Source organism: Pyrus communis, chromosome 1, assembly GCF_963583255.1.
Source record: "Pyrus communis chromosome 1, drPyrComm1.1, whole genome shotgun sequence".
Classification (NCBI taxonomy): Eukaryota; Viridiplantae; Streptophyta; class Magnoliopsida; order Rosales; family Rosaceae; genus Pyrus; species Pyrus communis.
Genome location: NC_084803.1, coordinates 11,305,896 through 11,328,570, shown reverse-complemented (window position 1 = coordinate 11,328,570; position 22,675 = coordinate 11,305,896). Strand labels below are relative to the sequence as shown.

The window sequence follows — 22,675 nt, the reverse complement described above, 5'->3', positions numbered from 1 at the left end:
CATATTGATTGAATCTGATATTTTCCAACTCAAAAGGCTTAAGGAATTAAAACGAAAGTAAATAACAATGACATTAGTCGGACGACAATTGAAATGTCTGAAATTTATTTCAAACACGACATATTATATGCCCTTTTTTTTTGGAAAAAAAAAATGCCCACTTTTGACACTATAATATTTCTTGCTATGTTTCCCATCACCATATTGATTGAATCTGATATTTTCCAACTTTAATTCTTCTTTACCAGAATTTGAAACATTTTATTTTCTTTATTTCTTAGTAAAAATTGACCCATATCTTGTTCTACATCACATTCCTTAATGTGAGTTGATGTTATTCGTTTGCTAACTTTATTTCAAATCGGTTTTTAATTATTTCAGTGAACATGCTCCATGTATCATTTTTATTGATGAAATCGTGTGTATTGGATCTGCTTGTATGGAATCTGATAGTGGCAATGGTGACAACTATGAGGTGTAGCAGACGATACTGGAGCTTTTAAACCAGCTTGATGGACTTGAGGCATCAAACAAGATCAAGGTACTGAACAGAATGTGGATTCATTGGTTAGAAACGTAGTGATTTATTTATGAACTTTTAGGGTGCATTTGTTGCACCAGATTATCTCGGACTAGACTAGGTTCAAGGACTAAGCTAGACTGGCTTAGATTAGGCTAAGCTGGACTAACTTAATGAAGAGTTTGGTGCAGTGTCGGACTAAGAAGCAGGATAATGGAAATAGTACTGTCACCAGTTTGATGTTTGCTTGGACTAAGACTAAATTATTATTCTAATTTAATTTCTTTTTATTTAAAGATATTATCAAAATTAATAATATTATATGAGAGTATGACTCAATAAAAAATACAAAAACCAAATTTCTTGCCAACGAAAGAAACATACATGATTCAATAGTAGTTTTGCTCCAAACATTAATATAACAAAGGTGTTTTCCTAACAATTGACGGGGTTTAGAATGGTTTTCTTAATTATTCACCTTTGGTTTGATTGCCTTCAATCGCAAGACCACAATGATGCGTGAGGCGCAATGGCAAATGGATAGCCGAGCCTTGATCATTGCTACATTTGAATTCGAGCACGTAAATTGCTTGCTTCAACTAGTTTGAAGAAAACCAATAACAATATGCAAAAGGAAGAGATCATGAATATACCTCGAGCAAAGTACACAATGTTTGGAGCAAAGGATTGTCAAAAGTGAAGCAACAAGTTTTAGCTGAGGGAATGTAAATTTAAATGTTGTGATACAGACAAAATTTTGCAATCCTAACTAATTTACTAACTAGACTAAAACATAAGCTTGTGTAGGCTACACGAATACGATAGTACTCCTGCACTACAGATCCTCTGAATCGACTTCTTACATGAACATACTATTATAAACAATCAAAATCGATTGAATCAATACCACGCCTTTTGTTGCTTTAGCAAGCAAGTTGGTGCCTGCACATGTAACAACTTGCTGCATCAAAACTACCATTTATGACTCAGCTATGATGGCTAAATCTGATCTCATCGAAGCATCTGTTGGAGCTTTATTACTTCTTGTTGTTGTTCCGAAGACAATGAACTCAATTTTTCTGGTGCTAGGCTCAAAACTTGTTGTAGTAGAGCAGACTCCACCCCAGGTGGAAGCTTAGACTGAGAAAGATTAATCATGATGTCAGATACTCAGATCAAAAGACTGCATGTTGTAAGCATCGTATAGTAAACAGAACAGAAATTGGTTAAAAATGGATAAAATGCAGATAATCCGCAGCTACCTCAACCTTAAAGTCTCAACATTGCTGCAAACTGTAGTTGGTGGATATGTTTCACACACCATAGCTAAGTATATTAATCAGAGAACAAATTTGGCAACATCTCAAATACGATGCTCTTAGAAATCAAGTGAAACTTTTATATCCATAACAAATTGATACAGATGCACATTTGTTTATTTTAGAAATCTCAACAATGTTTCTATACCATAGGATATAGAACATGATTATATGCGAAAACTTGAAAACTCAGCACATTCAAATAAATGGAATCAAGCAATGCATGAACACAACCAAATATGAAAAGCCAGAGAAAGAGGAATCCTCAGTCCGAGGAGGAGGAGGTCCATAGTTTTTCCCTTAATGCCTTGCCATCAAGTTCCTGCCAAATGCAATGAAGTCTTTCTTATATACGATATAAGCCTTTATTAGATACGATATACAGGGTTCTCGTGAATGCAATACAACCAAATGACGGCAAGACTCAGCAAAATAAATACGGAACTCAACCAATCACTACACTAAAAAACCAACATCAAGAAATGCAACACAAAGCTACAAAACAAAGCAACCTTTTCAGAATGAAATAAACATCGACCAAGTTTCAAACGTCAATCAGTAAAATTGTTTTCACGATAATGCCATGAAACTCTTGCTAAAATAGTTATATACAACAAACAGGGTTCTCAAAGGCCAGAGACTAAGCTCCATCAAACATTTCTTCAGTAAGACAAATCTCAAGCAAGTTTCAACAATGAATGTTAACAAATACGATTACAAATAAAGTACCAATTCGCAAATCACAAACTTTCGCATATATAAGAAAATATTAGCAAATGGTCAGACTTAAATATGAAGACTTACATAGCCGTTTAGCTGGCGAGCAGCATATTCAGCTTGTTGAACACTTGACATAGTCACAAACCCAAATCCTCTGCTTCTTCCGGTCGTCTTATCATCATATATCAAATGCTAAAAACCCTCCAAATTTAACCCACAAAACACTAAACCAGCAACAACTGATTTCACTTTTCACCCAAATTTCAAGTAAAATTTACAAAATTTCGAGTGAAAACAAGGAATTACCTTGACCATCTGGACATTTTCAGCGCTCTCGAAGATATCAGCGAGCTGAGTGCTATCGATGCTGAAGGGAAAGTTACCCACGAAGAGTTTGAGGTCAGATGAGGTCTCTCCGTCGTCGCTGAGAACCTCCTCGTCCTACTCGAACTCGGACGAGACGATGAAGTCGTGAAGGAGATGGGAGATGGCGAAAGTGTGAAGGAGAAGAAGACGGATGGATTAGCTACGAGAGAGGATGAGACTAGGAGTCCGCTCGAAACCGAGGGCTCTTACTAAGAACGACTAGTGAAGCGTTCAGTTTGGGCGAGTCCCCTTTAGTCTCATTAACTCTTGTTCATTTAAATAACAAACACCAGACTGGACTACCATTTAGTCTAGTCCAATCCAAGGAATACTAGTGAAGGCAAACAAACATACCTTTATCTTCTTGTGATCACCAAGAAATTAATATTTTAATGAACAGTGCAGGACCATATTTCTTATCATCTCCAACCGAGGCCAAAGGGTCATAGGGCTCGTTTTAGCCTTGTCACAAAAAACCGTCTCCAACCGAGGGCCGAAGGGCCAAACATAATTTATTATTTAAATTTAGAAACTACAACTTAAATTTAAAAACTACAACTACAACAAATTAAATGTAATATAACTAAATATTTAAAATAAATTGTGAAAGGAACATGCTTATGAAAGGAAATACAACTACAACTACACCCATTATAATTGTCCCACATCGACCATGGCAGATGAATGAGCAAGGAAACATGCTTATAAAATGAACACCCCAAACTTTGACCAAATCACCTTTCTCAGCCCCAAAAATCTAAACCCATAATTAAATATTTTTTTAGAAAATTTTGGCCCAAAAAAAAAAAAAACTGTAAAAATAAATAAATAAATATGACGTCAGCATGTGGCCCAGCCCGGGGCTGGCTGGCTGGTTGGTTTGGGCCAACCGGTTGGCCCTTTGGTTCTTTTTTGTCCAGTGGAGCCCAAGAGCCCTTTGGTCTGTTCCTCGGTTGGAGACGATTTTTAGGCTATTTTCGACCCTCTGAATCCTTTGGTTGGGGATGGCCTTAGTCCTGGACGAATTGACAACTTCCTAACGAAGAGGAATACATGCCAGTCGCTATACTAGTATTGATGTTTGAATTAGGTTGGTTTCTGTTGTCATAGGCAAACATGAATGTTTGCTCTTTCTATTGACTGTCTGTTTGCCATGGGAAAAGGCAGATGAGAAAAAAAGAATGTCATTGAAGTCGATCGGAGCCTCCATATAAACACAAAAAGCACATACAATTGCAGGAGCTGCTGAGTTAATGGAAGATGCCAAGTCTCTATGTCTTTTGTTCTTTTCCTTCTTTCCCTTTACCAACTGAATTATACAAGCAGGCTAGCTAGGTTAATTTTCAGTTTTTTTCTTCATATAATAAACCCTAGTTAAGAATGCATTTTCTATGGGTTGTGGTCAATCAAGTTATTGAAGCTTTCAGCTTGTGGTGCTAACTGGTACACTTGCCGATGTATGTTGTCTAGATCTGCTTATTCAATCGTACGTAGCCAATTATTAAGTTTAGTACGTAAACGCCATTGTTACTCAAAGTCAAGTGCGTTAGGCGTTGTCAAATTTTATTGCACGAAAAGTATTTGAGATGCCAGAATATGAACCAAGCATGCATCTTTGAAATTTCAACATCAGCATGCAAATCATGCAGGAGCATCGATCCAAAATTCCATGCTGACTTCGACGTAACTTTTCGGCCGTCGGCAAATTAACGACAAGAAAGCGAATAAGCTCATCGACGGACATCATATATTTGGATTCTTCCTCAACACGTTGCATGTCGAAACCAAATTTGAATGACACTTTGAAAGTTTGGCCTCTTTCTATTGTGGAAATGTCACAAATAACTAGTCAATACCAAATTTAAAGACGAAAAAACTCGTTTTTGATGTTTGTATACATGATTTGGACAATTTGGACAACAAGTTAAACTGTTATTTGTGTGATCCAGATTGTTGTTCAAGCAACGGAGCAAGAGAAATATTCTTTTTCTAGCTCACGTGGTGTGTATAATTTGATCAAGTGGAGTTGATTTGGTCTTCAGTGTGGTATTCCAATACTGCAAAAATGCATTGATTGACCAATATTAGCACAAAAATACACGATCCACAATGAATGAATGTAGCAGATGTGAACGCAATTACATTGTTAAAGTGAATGTGTTTCTCTATATGTATTAATTTCTAAACTCTTTCTTCACAAATTTATATTAGTTTAAAGTATAATCTCACTATTATAAAGAAATGATAAATGTGTACACGATGACATGTCAAATTAATCGGTAGTTATAGTACAAGTAGCATTCTCGTGGTGAATTTTTATTTCTTGATTCATCTGAATGACTAAACAATCTCGAAATAAAATGAATTTTCTAAACTTGTTTAACAAGATATAATTGAAAGGAATTGCTACAATATGAATTAAAATCTCATTATATACTTCAAACTTTCTATATCTGAAAAGAAAAATACACTTGTGAGGAGTGTACAATGAGATTTTTGGAGTGCCAATAACACTTCCCTATGAATTAAGAAGATGAAATCAAGAATAAACGGATCTGTTTAATTTAATAAATAATTAGGCGAAATCCCAAGAGCTAATTTAGGACCTAATAGTTACGTTGCGAGAAGTCGAGGTTATTTTAGTCTAATCACGTTAGTCATCGCAATGATCGCCACTAAAGAGACCGGAATAGCCGGTAAAAATATTCTTCAAAAGCGAACAATGGACCCCACACAGTGCTTAGACTAGTAACATTGTAACAGACACGCGTCCTGCGTTATCCAATTCTCAATTTTCCCCTTTAAACTCGGAATGCAAGCTCCCCAAAACTGTCTACTGTTCATTTTGCTATTCCAAACTCCCAAAACCATCGTCTCTCTCTAAAAATGTCCACCAGTCTCATCCACTTCCGGCCAAACCTAGCCGCGCCATGCGCCGCCGGAAATCGAAAGTCCAGCTCAGTTGGCGGGAAAGGCTTGCCGTTCAAGTGGTGGGCCCCGCTCTTCGGGTGGTCATCCGAACCCGACTACATTGACCCGGAGGCAAAGACAGAGTCAGACGACAAGGCCCAGGGCGGAGCAGCCGACTCGAAACCACGGCGATCGCGGTTCTCGCCTGGCTGCTTTACGGAGGAGAAGGCGCGGCAGCTCCGGATGAAGACGATCGAAATGAAGACGTTTCATGACGCCATGTACCACTCTTCGATCGCCACCAGACTCGCCTCCGATTTTAAGACCCGGTCCGATCTTTGAGCCGGCGATTGAGGGATGATGACAATAATGGTTAGCCCCAAATCATCTATTTTTGTTTTTTCATAAAGTAGGATTAGGGGTGATGGAAAATGTGAAAGATGGTGACATCCATGATGTAATTAACGCTTGTTTTTAGCTAATTGCGTGATTTAGAAGATTAAGCATGTAATTATTGATGTTGTGTATATTATATATATATATATATATATTTTTTTTTTTTTTAAATTGGTTTCTCAAGAGATATTAAATGACATACCTAAAAAAATTGAGATTTCAACTTTTCTTGTAATTTCGATGATCAAGATGTTTAAATTTAATTGAGATAATGATGGTTAGGTGACGATGATTAAGATAAACTAGGTTTGCTTACATCGGTTGAACCATTCAAGATGAATAATAAATCCTAGTGATATTGGGGTAGGAGGTGACGAGAAGCCGAGAACACATGCCCTCGGGTGCAAATAGGCGTGGCACAATCGCCTTGCAAGGTCTAGGTCAAGTTGGTTGTGGCATATTTGGATCTTTTGTAGGATCCTACAACTAGGAAAAGTATCCAAACTGCGAATATGCCCGTGAGGTATCGCACAGAATCCATAGATCATGAAACTCGTTATTCATGACAGGGACACCGTACTTGGGAGGCTTGGCCAGATATTTTCACCAAAAAAGTATTGATGTACCATATCGGAGGCCAACTCCGCAAGAGAAACTTCTATGCACCAGAGATGTCATGTTGGTGGTAGCCCAAGCAAATTGCTCACAGGCACACTGCTGCGTGAGAAAGTCCGAAAATATTTCAAGTACTAAAAACGTGATACACGACATGGAATGAGGATCCTCTCCAAATCCTCTTTATGAGGATTTGGGGATCCTTAAATCGTACCCGTTCATTGTACATTGTGCGATCATAAATTATTTTAAATAGTTTTATTTAAAATTAATTATGAACTGTATCTGAAGAAAACTGACCACACGATGTCCGATAAACGGACACGATTTGAGGATCCCCGTGATCCTCACAAAGAGGATCCGGAGAGGATCCTCATTCACGACATTGCCCGATTGGCTTAGGATATTGCCTGCGTGGCATCCTAGGCATAGGTGAGTTAGTCTCCTACCCTGCAGAAGACAGACAAAATAAAAGACTCCGGCGCGCAATGTTAGCAAAACCAAGCCCCCACTCGACCTCTCAGCATAACAAAGCATGTACAACTGCAACCACAACAAACCTAGTAATTGACAAAACCAGTTTACTCAATTGTATTTATTCACTTGCAATTATAAGCCGGAAACAGATTGCAGTGCGGCCAATGAAAAGAAGACAAAATGTAGCATCAGTATAACTCCATAATAGATGGAGATAATCTGAATTATCCTACGACAATGTATCAAAATGGCCTTAAGCTAATGTTGGTGCCACTGGAACATTGACCTGAAAGAACCCGCAAAACGATTCATGTTGTTGAAGAGGTGTAAGCTACTGCACAACTCAAACCATACTTTTGACATTCACTTGCTCTCAACATCATACAGATCAGTTCTGAATACATCTGTTAAGGATAAAACACAACAGAATGTCGAGAAGACAATAAAGACAGGAAGAAAGTGAAATAAAAAGAGTTTGAAGAATCAAATAAATGAAACATTCACAAGTAGCAAGTTACAAGAGTAAATTCGTGATTCCGTACCACTTTGGGTGAGAATTAGTATCTTATGCGACAACGCTACGCTTATGTGTTTCTCTTTACATAAGTCAAACATAAGGACTTCTTCTCAAAGACAGAATTTCAAATTTCAAAAGGAACCACATCAGAACAAACGAGTCAGTCTGTTATGTATCAACCGAGCTCGAAGGTAATCTATTTTCACAGTTGATATCTCCAAACCATCACCGCATTGTTAATACAAATTCTAGCTTGCAATTCAAACAATTCTCTAAAACCAATCCTACCCTGCTCCCTTCACCCACGGTCCACCACCAGAACATGCAACCATGAAAATAAACGATCACTCTCATGGAAACAAGTTCAAACACATCTCAAATAATCGGCCACGAAAATATCTAACGCATGTACCCCTGTCTTATTCAAACACACATCTCTAACAACACATCACATTCCTACAGCCACTTATTGCAAAAGCATATCCCTAAAAGTCCGAAAATGTGTAGCAAATGCGAAAATTTATTAACTTCAGGTTACTAATTCTTCCACCCATTCGCATCAATTCTGCAACTTATAGCAAACGAAACATATCATTTCTTATAGCACCAACCTATCCGTTCAATATATAATCTATCAATCCCCAAAAAAACTAAGTACACAAAAGGATACACCAAATAAAAGCCATGAGCAAATGCTCCAACCAGCACGGCAGTAAACAAACGGTCCCGCACAACCGGGTTCCTCCGCAACGACAGTCGAACTGAGAAAATCAAACATCCACAGAACAAAAATATAATTTTGTTGGTAAAAAACCCAGATGGGAAATATCGATTAAAATCAATAAATAGCAAAATTAAAGCCAAATTAAAAAAAAAAAGTTGAGAAAATTGGAAAAACTTACTGAGGGGAAGAACAGGGGCGTATATAAGAGGAATCAAGAACTTGATTTGATGCCCCGGTTTTCTCTTTCTGATTGCAGCAGCGGCCTCCCTATCAATATTTTCAATTCTATATTAATAAGGCACCTAAAATTTCCATGAATTATAAGAAAAAAAAAAAACGAATATAAATAATAAATGAACTAAATTTCCATGCGTTTGGCGGGACTTACTGATTAGAGGAGTCGGACGAGGCGGGCCAGGAGGCCATGGCCGGTGGGTCGATTAAGGGATTTGAGATCTGGAGATGCACTGTCCGATTACTTCTGTGTGCGAAATCAAAACGGTGCGATGTGTTACTGCGCCAAACGTTTTATTTTTAATCTTTTTCTGTACCTTTCTTTTAATTTCCAAAAATGTAGAAATCTGCTCCTTTAAAATAAAATAAAAAATAAAAATTCCAATAAATTGCAAGGGCAAGTACAAAATTAGTATTTTTGCCAATTTTTTTAGAAATTTGTTATTTCTGTAAAAAAAACTTAAAATAAAAATCGACTGATGATTTCGTTACAATAATTTATTTTTTTAATACCAAAAAAATTTACAAAAGCATTTCAATCTCCATGAACTACCATCCTACGATTTAACAGTATTTCTGCATTTTTGACATTTGTTTTAAAAGAAGTATTTATAATTGGGCCCAATTCTGCACCATGCATCCAGATTTTCAAATAGAAAATGAGTGGTTGGGCCTGGTGTCTGGACCCACCATGGGTCCCGAAAAATTTAAAGAGTGATGTTATTCTCATTTCAATGTTTTATCTTCTCACTCATCTTTTAATGAATTTTTTAATTACAAATTTGTCCGTTTACAAAAAGATTGATAAGGATATTAATTATTTTGTTTTGCTTAATTTAAAAAAAAAAGGTTGGCATGAGAGATGATTTATCTACCTTAAACCCTAACTCATATTTTCATCTCATTTCATTCGGAGAAAGTAAAAAAAAAAAGAAAAAATAGCAATGGACTTAGAAGATGACTTTTTCATTGAAGAGGTGGAAGATAACGCTTTTACGAAAGAGGTAGAAGATTATGTTTCCATTGAAAAGGTAGAAGAATAATTTGTGTGTAGGTCATTTGAATTTGTCCATCGTATTTTTAAATTTGTCGTTGTCAAATTCTTTTGAATTTGGATACCTGTGTCGTTTTCATTTGAATTTGCAGACCTTATTGGACTTCATTTACATATTATTTGTTATATTTTTTAAGAGATAATTTTATAATTTCATATGTATGTATATTAAGGGTTATTTTGGAAATAATTGTAGGTGTGAAAATAACATTTTAATTTTTTAACTTTTTAAGATGGGTGAGATTATAACGTAAGTGAGAAAATAAGATAATAAATGTGGTCTAGGAGCTTTCAATTCAAAAATGGTTTGTTCTAGAACATATTGTGAGAGAACAAAAGTAATAAGATCCAAAGGCGGAGATGATAGCGTCAATCTAAAGCCACGCGCGGAATCATCCAAGCCATTTAATTAGCGTCCCTCCCCCACCTTCATACTCAAATGCCGCCTTCGGCTCCGTCTGTCTCTCTCACTCCTCGCTGCTCTTAGATTCTCTCTCTCTCTCTCTCTCTCTCTCCACTCGCCGCCTCGAACAACAATGGTATCTCACGCTCGCTCTCTCTCTAATCCTTGTCCTGCTTTCGTTAGGGCTTAGGTTTTTAGTTGCTGGTCGATCAATTTTGTTTCGATTTGGTTCGTGTTTGAATTTTTCCTTGTTTTGAATTTGTTCCTGTAGGCTTTGCCGAACCAACAGACTGTTGATTATCCGAGCTTTAAGCTCGTCATCGTTGGCGATGGAGGCACTGGTAATCTTCCGTTTCCATGTTCTGTTTCTTTTTTTTCTTTTTTTTTTAATTGATGTTTTCATCGACTGTATTTAAACAATTATTGCCATTTTTAAAATTAGGGTTTCGAGAAGAATTTGATTCAATCGAATATGTTGTCTGGATTTTTACATATTTGACTAAAAATATTAATTAAATTGAAAAAGGCACCATATTTGGTTTGTTTTGTGATACTATCTAATTAAATTGATCTTGATTGAAATAAACAATCTTTTTTTAGTGAAATTATTTCATTCCTGTATGAGGTTTATTTGTCTGTAAATTTGATTTATGTCTTTTTGAAAAATTAGGGATAAGAGCAGAGAAATGTCGAGCTAATTAGGGATTAATAATGTGTTTTGCAAAATATTAATTTTGTTAAAACAAATTTGGAGCTACATAGTCTGGGAAATAAGAAACAATGTTAACTATTCTTGATGTTGTAGCTTGTTGTGTGATGATTTGGATTGGGGCTGAATGGTGATGATTTATGCAGGAAAAACCACTTTCGTGAAGAGGCATCTCACTGGTGAATTCGAGAAGAAATACGAACGTAAGAGACGTCCTCGACACTTTACTACATTGTGACTTTGTATTGGGTGATTGTTGTAATGAGTTTGATCGTGACATGTTTGCTTATACATTTTGCTTTACTTTTCCTTGCAAACAGCAACCATTGGTGTGGAGGTTCATCCACTGGACTTCTTCACAAATTGTGGAAAGATCCGCTTTTACTGCTGGGACACTGCTGGGCAAGAGAAATTTGGTGGTCTTCGTGATGGTTACTAGTAAGTGAAAATACATGTTGCCTCTGCTTTTAATTTTGGTATTTCAAATCCGCATAAAAATGCATTTGACTGTATCTTATATAACTTCTTGTATATGGGATTAACCATCATTTTGTTTCCTTAGTTTAGGATAATAAATGGTATAAGTGAATTATGTGATAGACACTGATTTATTAGTAGGAAGAACAATATGTAAAGGCTTTGGGGGAAGTCTTTTATGATTATCTGATTGTCTCTGAATTGTTTCTCCAACTGTTTATGGGGATGGTTGGAAATTTTTTTGCCCTTTCATTTTTCTCCTATGTTGAAGGTCTCGCCTAAAATTCTGTGTTGAAATATTCAGCATTCATGGGCAATGTGCAATCATCATGTTTGATGTTACCGCTAGGTTGACATACAAGAATGTTCCTACATGGCACCGTGATCTATGCCGGTGAGTTTAAACTAAATTTGATTTGTGTTAGCTCTATTGTTTCTTTGATTGTTTTATTTTTATGTTTGTTGATGATGGTTTGGTATACGTGACTCTAAATGTAATTTCAGTGTTTGTGAGAACATCCCTATTGTTCTCTGTGGCAACAAGGTTGATGTGAAGAACAGGCAGGTCAAAGCCAAGCAGGTCACCTTCCACAGAAAGAAGAATCTGCAGTACTATGAGATATCAGCAAAGAGCAACTACAACTTTGAGAAACCCTTCCTCTACTTGGCGAGGAAGCTTGCAGGGTAATTACAAGCATTCTCATTTTGATATGGTTACTATAGAGTTGTCGATAGTAATACGTGAGATTAATACTGTTGTTACTTCAGTGATGCAAATCTTCATTTTGTCGAGTCTCCGGCCCTTGCTCCTCCAGAAGTGCACTTTGACATGGCTGCCCAACAACAGTAAGAATTTTCTCTACGTTGATGAACCTAAATCTTGTTTGATGTTAACAATGAAATTAGTAACTTTTCAATTCAAACAACGTGGATTCAGTATCTTCTAAAGAGTAAAAATTGGTCTCATCTCGGTTTTGCTTCTTGCAGGCATGAAGCCGAGCTTGCATCAGCGGCTGCCCAGCCTCTTCCTGATGATGATGATGAGGCATTTGAATAGACTGGGAGATGACATTTCAATAGAAAGTGGCTTATTTCTGCTAGGACATGGCCTTCATTCTGCTGGGAATCGGGGATTTGATTTTCAAAATGTCATGTTTACAACACAATGACTCGGTTTTAGTCAGTTTCAACTATAGCTATTATTAGCAATTGTTTCTCATTGGTTGTGCCGGTAGTTAATCGTATGAATGTTTTGCTCTGCAGTCAATTTCTCTTTATTTTCCTTTCTATAATGTTTCCGAAACAAGTTTGTTGGATCGAATATTTCCCTGTTCTTGGCTCTTGGCCCTAAGATGAATTGCCGCTTTATTAATCCAAAATCGAAATTGGAGGAGTCAGAATTTGGATTCCATCGCAGATGTTCGCAATAGGTCAGGACTGTATCAGACCGACGCTGAGATTTTTCTCGTGTGAACTGATTACGATGAAGGCATTTCTTGAACAAACCATTGGATCCGGTTGTGTGTAGCCCTCCGTTGTTTTTGGTACGCCGGTCGGAATGTGATTAGGAGGAAGGCTTTATTGGAGCAATTTGGATTGAGCACTAATCGGCCTTATGAAATACCTGGGTTTGCACAAAACCATTTTAGATCATAATTCTGATGGGCTTCTCGCTTGGGAGCAAAGCAATATCTTGTAGCCAATTTGGGCCCCAAAAAAAGGGCTGGTCCTAACTCCGTCCGTTGTGAATTTGTGATAAGGTACCACAAATCTGAACTGTACATAGAATGTAGAGACAATAGTTGGAACTGAAACTTTCTCTTGAGGGTAAAAAAGGCTACAATCTTTTTGGTACGAAAGATAATCGAGGAGAGAAATTTAAACCACGAACTTGGGTGCAGGCGTAAACACTTTGAACTAGAGGAACTCAAACACAATACCGTTGGTGTAGGCGTAAACACTTTCGAACCAAATAAATTCAAACAGAGAACCACAAGTGCATGCGTAAACACTCTTACCGCTTCAACTACAATCTCGCACAAGGCTACAACTTCAATTGCCCAAATGTTAATGTTTTTCAACGATATTGACGTTCTTTTTATATTACAAACATTGCCTTTGTTGCAGCAGCAAGTGCATATGGACGTACCATTATGGTCTGTCTGCGAGAGTAAGGAGGGGAGGTCAAGCAGTTTTATCATGTTTGTGTCATGTGTTTGTTCCAAATCTCCAATCATGTGTTTGTGTCTTAAGAACATAAGGGAAAGCAGCAATTAAATGCATTACAAAGTAGTACAAACCTTTCAACACCATAAGTTTGCCTCATCACAACATGTGAAGTCCACATGGCACAGATAAATGCCCTTCTGCTGGCTCTGGCAAATTGCTTCTGGGCCGTACACACACACACAAAACATAGGTCCCAAACCCCCACTTGCTGTGTCTCAGGAACTCAATATAGCGAAAGCTATACGCCTACCAGTACATAGTACTCGTGGCGTGGTTTCCTCTGTTAGCTCCACCGTCCCGCTCTATGCACGACTTCCTGTCTTTTCTAAACTTCGATTTCATTTATTGATATGATTGATTGTTGTAGTGTGCAAAAATCATTATTTAGAACCTAAGTTTTGATATTTTCTTTTGAATACAATGATATATATAGTTGATTGCTTTAGTGTACAGAATCAAATTCGCCATTCACTAGAGCATAATCTAAAATCCAACACCTACAGATTGAGAAAAATATCATTAAACTATAGTACTAAGTGGTAGCTTTGATACTTTAAATCTAACATAAAAGCTGCCCTAACGAATTATTATTTACCTTGAATAATCAACCCTATCAATAAATGAAATCAAAACTAAAGACAGACTAGTAGAAGCAAGGTTTTCTTGATGCGTCCAATCTTTAACAAAAACAAGACGCTACACGGAGAATGTTTCGCTAGTAGGATCATTGTTCATTTCAGAAAACAAGAAAGTTAATAATATGGCTCCCCGGTCACTTAATTTCAGCCCCAATTTACCAAAGATCCCAAGGACTCATCCTTATCGGTGTCGGTTCGAAGGACACTCATAGAGACCCCAATTGCGTTCAATGTGGGTACATACAACTAGAACTAGGGCACCTGCATCATTCCAACCAGGGGCATGGGGGCATGTGAAAGCTGGTCTTAGCTCTTGCCAGCATGTTCTATGAGAGTCTATGATATCTTATGTTTCTTTCTGTGCCTTGAGGCTGTAGGGGTGGCCCTTCAACTTCAAGGACACTGTCCAAAACTTCAGGGGCTCTCATATGGGATCACAGACCCCATTCCTGTTCCTAACGAGTAAGATGTGATTTTAGCTTTATGGCAGCAACAAGGGTGGCTTCCGTTGTCGGTGGTCGGTCGCCAGTCGGGTTTAGTGTTTATGGCTTTGGGCTAAGGCACAATGATATATCCCAGTTGGCTTCCATTGTCATTTTTGAAAAGTCATCTTCTATTGCTATGATCCTGAATATGCTCTCTTTGCAGTGACTTCTACTGTCTTGCTTCCTTTTTGTGAAATGGCTATTCTTTCTTTTTCTTAGGGTTTCTCTCTCTTAGCTTCAGTAACGATGTCCATATGCGTTTTCTAACTTCCTAAAAGCTAATTCATTTCATGACACCCAATTGTGACAACTAGCTATGAACTAACATGTTAAAAGTTTAAATAAACAGTTCACGGTAAACTACTAACTATCACACTATGAGAAAACCAATAGGTATAACATTTTTTCACTAACATTTTAGTTTATAAATTAGAGAAGTCGAACATGGATGTAATTTGTATGTAATTAGGTCAAATTTCCAATTTATGATGTGAGACTCATTATTCAACATTACATTTATAGAAAGGGTCGCACCTTTTTATGTTCCTTAGCTCACTAATTAATCACACTTACTGCTCCTTAATCATGCAACAATTAATTAAAATGCATATAGCATACGTTCATAGTTGGTACATTTGTATATATAGATAATGCATAGAGAATGCATTTGAGTACTGAGTACTGAAGATTGCGACTCAACATACTTGGCCATCATATGCAAATTCAGATACGAATTCATATGAATAAATATGGAGAGAGAGAGAGAGAGAGAAAGAGAGAGAGGCTCCTCCTCCTCATCGATCCTCATGGTAGGGTAAGGTGGTGGAGCATGAAAGACGATGATGGTGTTGAGAGGAATTCATTGTAGCCTGCTGTGTGCTATGCATATATTAAAAATATATCATGTAAACTTGAATCAGAACATGTTCTGCAAAGGAGACATGTGCTTACGCATAACGGGACTAACATAAATACAAGGATAGCAAGCAACTGTCTTTGTCTATACATGTATTTCTCATGCTCCTATATATATTTCCAATTTATAGCTAAAGCTAGGGAAACCTGAATTTAATACCACCATTCATAACTTCATATATACTAGTAGCACATAGCTTCTCTCTCTCTCTCTCTCAACCTAGTTGTGATGATCTGGAATCCCATGCTTTATTTTCTTTCAACTTCATGTCACTTGAAAGCGCAAGGACTGGTCCTATAGTTCATCTAATATTCTCAGCTACCTGCTTTTATTGAATTTGCTAAGAAAACTCGTTTGAAAACTATTTCATTTTCACTTTTTACTTTTTACTTTTTGTGTTTAAGATACTGAGTAAAGGGAATGAGATCCATTATGGATCTGTGTCTGAAGAGATCTGGATTGTTCAAGAGAGAGAAAGATATACGGGCTATTCAAGTTTGGGATTTTTATGAAGTGAATCAGTAGGATGGGCTAATAGCAGTTGTAGAGTTGAATTGAGTGGTCCAAATCCCTCAGCATGCGAGCGCCAAACACAGCAATCCGAAGTGGATCTCCATCCTGAGTAAAGTATTGGAAGAAAGAAAAATTGAAGAAGGGTGATGGAAGAAAGGGAAGAAATAAGGAACAATGATATAAACAAAATCTTGAATGTGAAAGTTACTTAAAATCTTTTGGTTTTTATGGTAAATGAAATGGTTGAATAATTAAAGCAATGAGATTATTCAGGAATAACCATTGAATAATGCTAAGATTATGCGTTGAATTTTTTGTAGTAGATCCATAATAAAAAAAGTGTTTGTGATTGTTCAAGAATAAATGAAACAAAAGATAATTTCAAGTGTCTTTCTTTTTATCAAAAAGTTTAAGGGAGGAATGGCTATCCCATGTCAGGCCCAGGGCATACCACAAGTTTCTTTGAGGACTTATAAAAGGGTCTTAGCCCCTTTTTTGGTTTTTACAAATTGCCCACCAAGAAGGATAATGGCCAGCGGCACTTGAACCTAGGCCTTAGTCTAGTAAAGAGAATGATCCTTACCAACTCAACCGACGCTTGTTGGCACCATCCTTCATCCACTTTTCTTGTAGAATTTATTCTGCATCTTTCCCACCATTCTTCGTCCATTCTTCTTCATCTTTCCCTTCTCCATGAATTTTCCCTCTATCACTAACACAAAAAGAAAAAACCCAAAAGAAAAAACGAAAAACAAAATGGTTATCGAATATGTTCAAAGCTATATTGACTTCATGTTAACAATTATCGGGTAAATTTGGTTATGATCTAATATTCTTATGTCACGCATGTACCAATTTTCTAACATGTATAATGTGACTAAGATATTGTAACCCATTATCGGCCTCCTCAATTTTAATATATAGGATACACCAAAACATACTAGAAAATCAAGGATCTTTAGTTGTTCATATACAAACGATCCTCTAATCACTAGCTAGCTTAATAAAAACGAAGATCCAAAGTTCTGTCCGATCAAAGGATTGACAATCCTGATTACTAGAAAGTTCTACGTATATACTATATACTAGTTCATTAGAGTCAGTCTCATCATGGAATGACATGCCTTCGCCCTTTTAGTGAGTAAATAGTATTCTGCATTTCTGTGAGAATCCTGCAACCAAGAGTAAATCCTTTGCTTCTTCATTCCCTCTTTGATACTTGTTCCTACAAAGTTTAAACCGACAAATTCAATAAGCTGAAAACAATTGTTTGAAAGAAAAAATAATTTTCACAATTTTTTTCTTCCCATGTACGTATTTATTTATTCAATTAAAAAAATTGGGTTAATCTCTGTTTACTACTATGAAGTTTAATGGTTTTCAACATTTAGTACATCAAGTTTTTTTCGTCTAGAATCATACTTAAAGTGTAAATTTTATAACAGTCTCATACATCCGTTAGTCAATTTATTAAGACTCCTATTAAATGATGATGTGACGTCCATATTGACAATGACTAAGTGTCACGTGTCGTTAAAGCGTCCACCCGGCCACCCCCATCTCCCCCAAAACCTCTCCCTCTATTTCTTCATGCGATGGAAATTCACTAATTAATTCCCCCAAATTCATACCCCCAATTCTCCATCCAAAACCCTAACATTCAAACCCTCAATCATCAATGGAGCAGCTCAAGACCATCGGCCGGGAGCTCGCGATGGGCTCGCAGGGCGGCTTCGGCCATGGAGAGCGGAGGAGGTGAAGAAGAAGTGCTGTGAGGAACGGCGGAGGCGAGAGAACCACGACGCCATGGCCATGGCGGTCTAGGAGGTACACACAAAGTGCTTTCTTTGCTTTTATCTAACTGAGGAAAATTGAAGTGGGCTTTAGGGTTAGGGTTTTTTAATGGCATCGATTTCTAATTTTTTTTGGGTTTCAATCGCTGCAATTGGTTGAATCGTGCATTGAATTGAAATTGAAATTGGTAATGAGGGTGGTGCAGGTGCAGAAGAAAGAAGGGCACCTGAAGAAAGAAGGGAGGGAAGGGGTGTGGGTTGCAAAAGAGAGAAGGGAGGAGAGGGTGCGGGGAAGAAAGTGGGTACGGATGTTGTTTTTTTTTTTTTTTTTTTTTTTTTTTTGTGTTTTTGTATTTTTTTTTTAATATTAAAATAGGCTTATATTGACACGTGATGCTTAGTTATTGTCCACGTGGGTACCATGTCATCAGTTAACAAAAGTTCTAATGAAAAACTTAACAGATGTATGAAATTGTCCTAAAATTAGGATTTGAGGTATGACTCTGGAAAGAAAAAAAATTTCATGTACCAAATGTTGAAGACAACAAAATTTCAGAATAATAAATAGAAATTAACCCAAAAAAATTAAAAGACAAAAAAAAAACGTATACTGAAATCATTTCCTTAAAAAATAATGTAAAATTATTGATCCATGCGTCTTGAGCCTCTAGAGGGATAGTAATGTGATGAAACATTGTTTATAATGTAATATCTTTGGTGACAATTACTTACAACTGAATCAAATTAAATATTTGAGGGTCACATGATTGACCGTGTAAACATTCTTCCAACATATTCCTAATTCGTGCCAGTAAATATAAAAATTGCATTGTATCATGCAACACCACGTGCCTCGATCTCCCATGATTAAAAATTTATACTTAAGAATGTAGAAACACATATAATTCAATGAAAAGGGATCCTCTTCATATGCCTTTCCATCTATTCCGGTATCCGGACCGTTGAAATTTGATCCAACGGCTATAAACAGGGGGTTTCTTTAAAAGTGATAATAACGGTAACTGTTGGATCAAATTTTAACAGTCCGAATTCCGAACTAGATAAATTAAATAGAAAGAGATCCGGAGAAGACCCCTTTCCTAATTCAATATCTAAAAGAAGAAAAACGTACGAACTATTTTTTGTTTTGAAAAGAGATTGGGCAGTAAACTAGGGAAAACAAAACAAAAGGAGGGTTCTGCGAAACAATATATACAACCTGGAAGACATGGTTGTTGGGAGTGGACAAGTATGGTTTTATAGGGACAAAACATTTGGCATTTTTCACAAGGAAAAATGTAGCAGTTGTTGCTTGGTTTGGTTCCCTTTTACACTTTTGTGAACTGTAAATTTGTACTTTGCAATATCTGTTACTGTGAGAAAATCTTGGGAAGGTAGAAAAAAGTGGTAAAGTGGTAAATAATCATCATAGGTGACAGTGAACAGTAAAACCAGTGGAACTGTATATAAAAATAAGAAATTAAGGTAATTTAAAACAAAAGCCCTGGATTCACGAGGGGATGTGGCCAGTGTGTGGGTGGAGAGAAGTACGGATTTGACATTGCCTCTGCCTGTGTGATTCTTGTACATCACTGCCAGAGGTTGTTATCTTTGTACTCAAAGACAAACCTTGCCAGTGGCAGAGGTTGTTATTTTCTTACTCAACAGACGGAACTTTTTTACTATGCACCGGTATGTATCTTAAATACTGAATTCTTGACCGTTGATTTTTGGATTCTTTAGTTGCAATGTAATGTTTGAGTATCATTGCTCGACAGACGCATACCATTCGCATACCATACACCCAAACATAATCTAAAAAACAAACCAAACCTGCCTTTGCCCTCCTGTTTTCTGTCCCATTGATTTTGGTATGATGTTACAAAACTGCCCTTGTCGACTTTGTTTTTACTCCTGAGGATGACAATGGAGTAGTAGAAAGGGTCCACTTTGACAGTCCAAACTCATCACTGCATGATGACATTCTTCCTTGGGTTAACCATATCTTTCTTTGCGCCAAGACAAACAAATCCTAACGTTGCATGTTTGGGTGGGTGTGTCTATTGTCTGTCAATGAATTGCCTGGTCGATCGATCTACCATTTTCAAAAAATGCCTTGCTACTTTTTTGGTAACCGAAAATTACTTGAATTTGGCTTTCCACGAGTTGTGTAAATCAACAAAAGGAAGTATATATGAGTTCCACACTCTATGTTTTGGTCTTAACAATATTCATAATGGAGACCATCATTTACAAACAAACAATTGAATGAGAGTGCTAGTCTCTATTATGGATGGAAATGTTTTGTAGTTTCTAAGTAATGAGTGTGAAATTTGTGGAGGAACAATCGATCAACTATGTCAAGAATATTCACTTCTATATTCATATATAACACATATAACTAAATGTTTATTGAAAGAATCCAGTTATGTTAAACAAACAATATTAGTAAGCTCTCAGGATTAGTTCAGGTGGTAAGAAAGATGAAGTAACGAGTTAAGGTTATGATACGTTAAAAGAATCTGACTTCTTTAGTGTAATTTCTTTTCTTTTTTTATTTATAATTTTATTTTAAAATTTTTACTAGTGTAACTAAAAGTATAGTGTTGTTGTAAAAGTTTACACTCTTTGTATGAAGCATCAGTTTAGATTAACTCATGATAGTTTGGAGAATTATATTGTTTACTTTTTTTAAACATTTTAGAGCACAATATTAATTAGTTGGGCAAAATCCAACAGGATTATTTCAGGATCCTCTTTGTAAGGATCTCGAGGATCCGTGAATTATGTCTGTTCGTAAATCGTGCGATTATTTTTTTTCAGGTACTATTTATGTTCAATTTAAAAATTATTTTAAAATAATTTCTAACCACACAATATAAAATAACCTACATAATTCACAGATTTTTGACATTCTCACCAAAAGAATTCAAAGAGAATCCTGATTCGGGCTATATAACCTGATTTACCAATTAGGTCGGGATAAGAAGGGAGATTCGGTAAATTTCAGGGGGTGGAAATGGAAAAAAAGGAGAGGAATACTGAATCTGCCAAAGCTTTGAGTGATGTAACGAAAGGCCATTGGATGCAGACAAAATGGAGGGAAAAGTCAATGATTGAGCGACACGTGGATGATTTGACTTGGATAAGGTGTAATAAGACAGTGCAGCTGGAGCCTGGAGGACCTAGACCCGTCACACCGTTGATTGCGTGGACGAAAACTCGTTTTATATACCCTTTACTTGCTCTCACAAGCATGATAAGGGCATATATGAGGATACATGATCTCATAAATCAACCAAACCGAAATACGTGATGCAAGTGTGCACTCAACGCGATACTCAACTTTTATTTAGGAAATTCCATGAGGTGGTGATATGTATTTATAGTGAGAATTATCAAACTTTTAATAATGGGAATAAGGATTGATGTAACTGTGAATAAACTTATATAAGGCCTGTTTTTATAGGCGTCTTTTATCTACGAGTTCCTTACCAAACAAGTTTACGTGAGAGACGTGATTAGCAAATGAGAATGTAACAAATGGAGCATCATCATTCTATTCACGGGCGTAGCCATGCATAGACTGTAGTTCTATCCTATTATCAATTGATCTTATAGTGAAACCCTAATTCATCATAGTATCAAAGCTGGTGGTCTTTCATGTGAAAGTTCAAAGGGCAACACATGCTCACACATCACCCACTTATTGTTCACGTGTAGACTTGAAAATCAGTCACACGTGAGGAGGCGTGTTGAGAGTTGAATATGTATGGACAGTTTGTCCCACATCAATGGAAGACAAGGCTAGCTAAGGGCTTGTATGGTATTGAGCTACTCCCCATATTGCCGATTGGTTTTATGGTAGAATCTCAATTTCATTACCTCCAACAAACCATTTGAGCAAGCTTTAATCAATCCTTGATTTGCACAAACACTATTATTTATTATTTATTATTTCTTTCATATTATATGGGTTGCCTATCGGACATCTACATATAAAATCTTGGCTCTACCACTAACTCTATTCAAATAGCAAAACAATATCATCCAAAATCCATTGGGTTTCCATGCTGGTGGACAAGGGGGTTTCTTTTGTGAGCAGGCTTTAGAAAAAAAATACAAAGTAAAAGAAATTTATATCATTTTTTTAAGAAGAATACGATGTTTCATTCATTAATAAAGAAGCATATACACGTATCCTAAAAATCATACAGCAAGAAGTTATGTCATTTCCTAACAAGTAAGCTAAAAAGAGGAAGAAAATCCTGTAACAAAAATTGTGTTCTTTTTGCTAAAAGCATGCGCATACGCATGCTATCTTTTTAGTTGATAGTGAAACTTGACTTTCTTTTTCTTGATTGACCATCTATTTAAGTGCGCATTTCTTGACCATGAGTCTTATTAAATCAAATCTAATCACAATCACATTATTACTCGGACGAAAATTTAAAGGATCACCAACTCTCTAGTTTAAATTGGATTTGGCATGAGTACATATGGATACTCCAACTAAACTTCTCACTTCTCATCATGCAAGTCAAATTACCTTTTAATTGTAAAAATTACACCAAGTTGAACAGATATGCCATATATAGAATGACACGTGGACACAATATTACTCCAAACTGGCTGGATTAGATTTGGGTTTTTATTTATC

At 36.6% G+C, this 22,675-nt stretch overlaps 2 protein-coding genes and 1 long non-coding RNA gene across 3 annotated transcripts; 2 read left to right on the top strand and 1 right to left on the bottom strand.

Annotated features, from left to right (window-relative positions):
• Nucleotides 1–1,150: 1,150 nt before the first annotated feature.
• Nucleotides 1,151–2,875, bottom strand: LOC137726382 (uncharacterized). Its single transcript, XR_011067628.1, has 2 exons — nt 2,644–2,875; nt 1,151–1,660 (listed from the first exon to the last, which is right to left on the bottom strand). It is a non-coding gene; the product is annotated as an uncharacterized lncRNA (long non-coding RNA).
• Nucleotides 2,876–5,811: 2,936 nt separating this feature from the next.
• On the top strand, nt 5,812–6,177 carry LOC137743571 (uncharacterized). The gene has a single exon (XM_068483528.1). It carries the CDS (start codon nt 5,812–5,814, stop codon nt 6,175–6,177), a length of 366 nt encoding a protein of 121 aa, XP_068339629.1.
• Nucleotides 6,178–10,261: 4,084 nt separating this feature from the next.
• LOC137741820 (GTP-binding nuclear protein Ran-3-like) lies at nt 10,262–12,703 on the top strand. Its single transcript, XM_068481539.1, has 8 exons — nt 10,262–10,391; nt 10,527–10,596; nt 11,111–11,167; nt 11,285–11,402; nt 11,746–11,835; nt 11,946–12,125; nt 12,210–12,287; nt 12,429–12,703. The coding sequence occupies exons 1-8, from the start codon at nt 10,389–10,391 to the stop codon at nt 12,496–12,498; spliced, it is 666 nt and encodes a 221-aa protein (XP_068337640.1). The 5' UTR covers nt 10,262–10,388; the 3' UTR covers nt 12,499–12,703.
• The last annotated feature ends 9,972 nt before the right edge of the window (nt 12,704–22,675 follow it).

Excerpts from the sequence above, each read along its gene's own strand:
- LOC137743571 (XM_068483528.1), top strand. The coding sequence starts at position 5,812 with ATGTCCACCAGTCTCATCCACTTCCGGCCAAACCTAGCCGCGCCATGC.
- LOC137741820 (XM_068481539.1), top strand. Across the intron at positions 11,168-11,284 it reads ATTCGAGAAGAAATACGAAC|CAACCATTGGTGTGGAGGTT; the intron begins GTAAGAGACGTC and ends CCTTGCAAACAG. Across the intron at positions 12,126-12,209 it reads TTGGCGAGGAAGCTTGCAGG|TGATGCAAATCTTCATTTTG; the intron begins GTAATTACAAGC and ends TTGTTACTTCAG.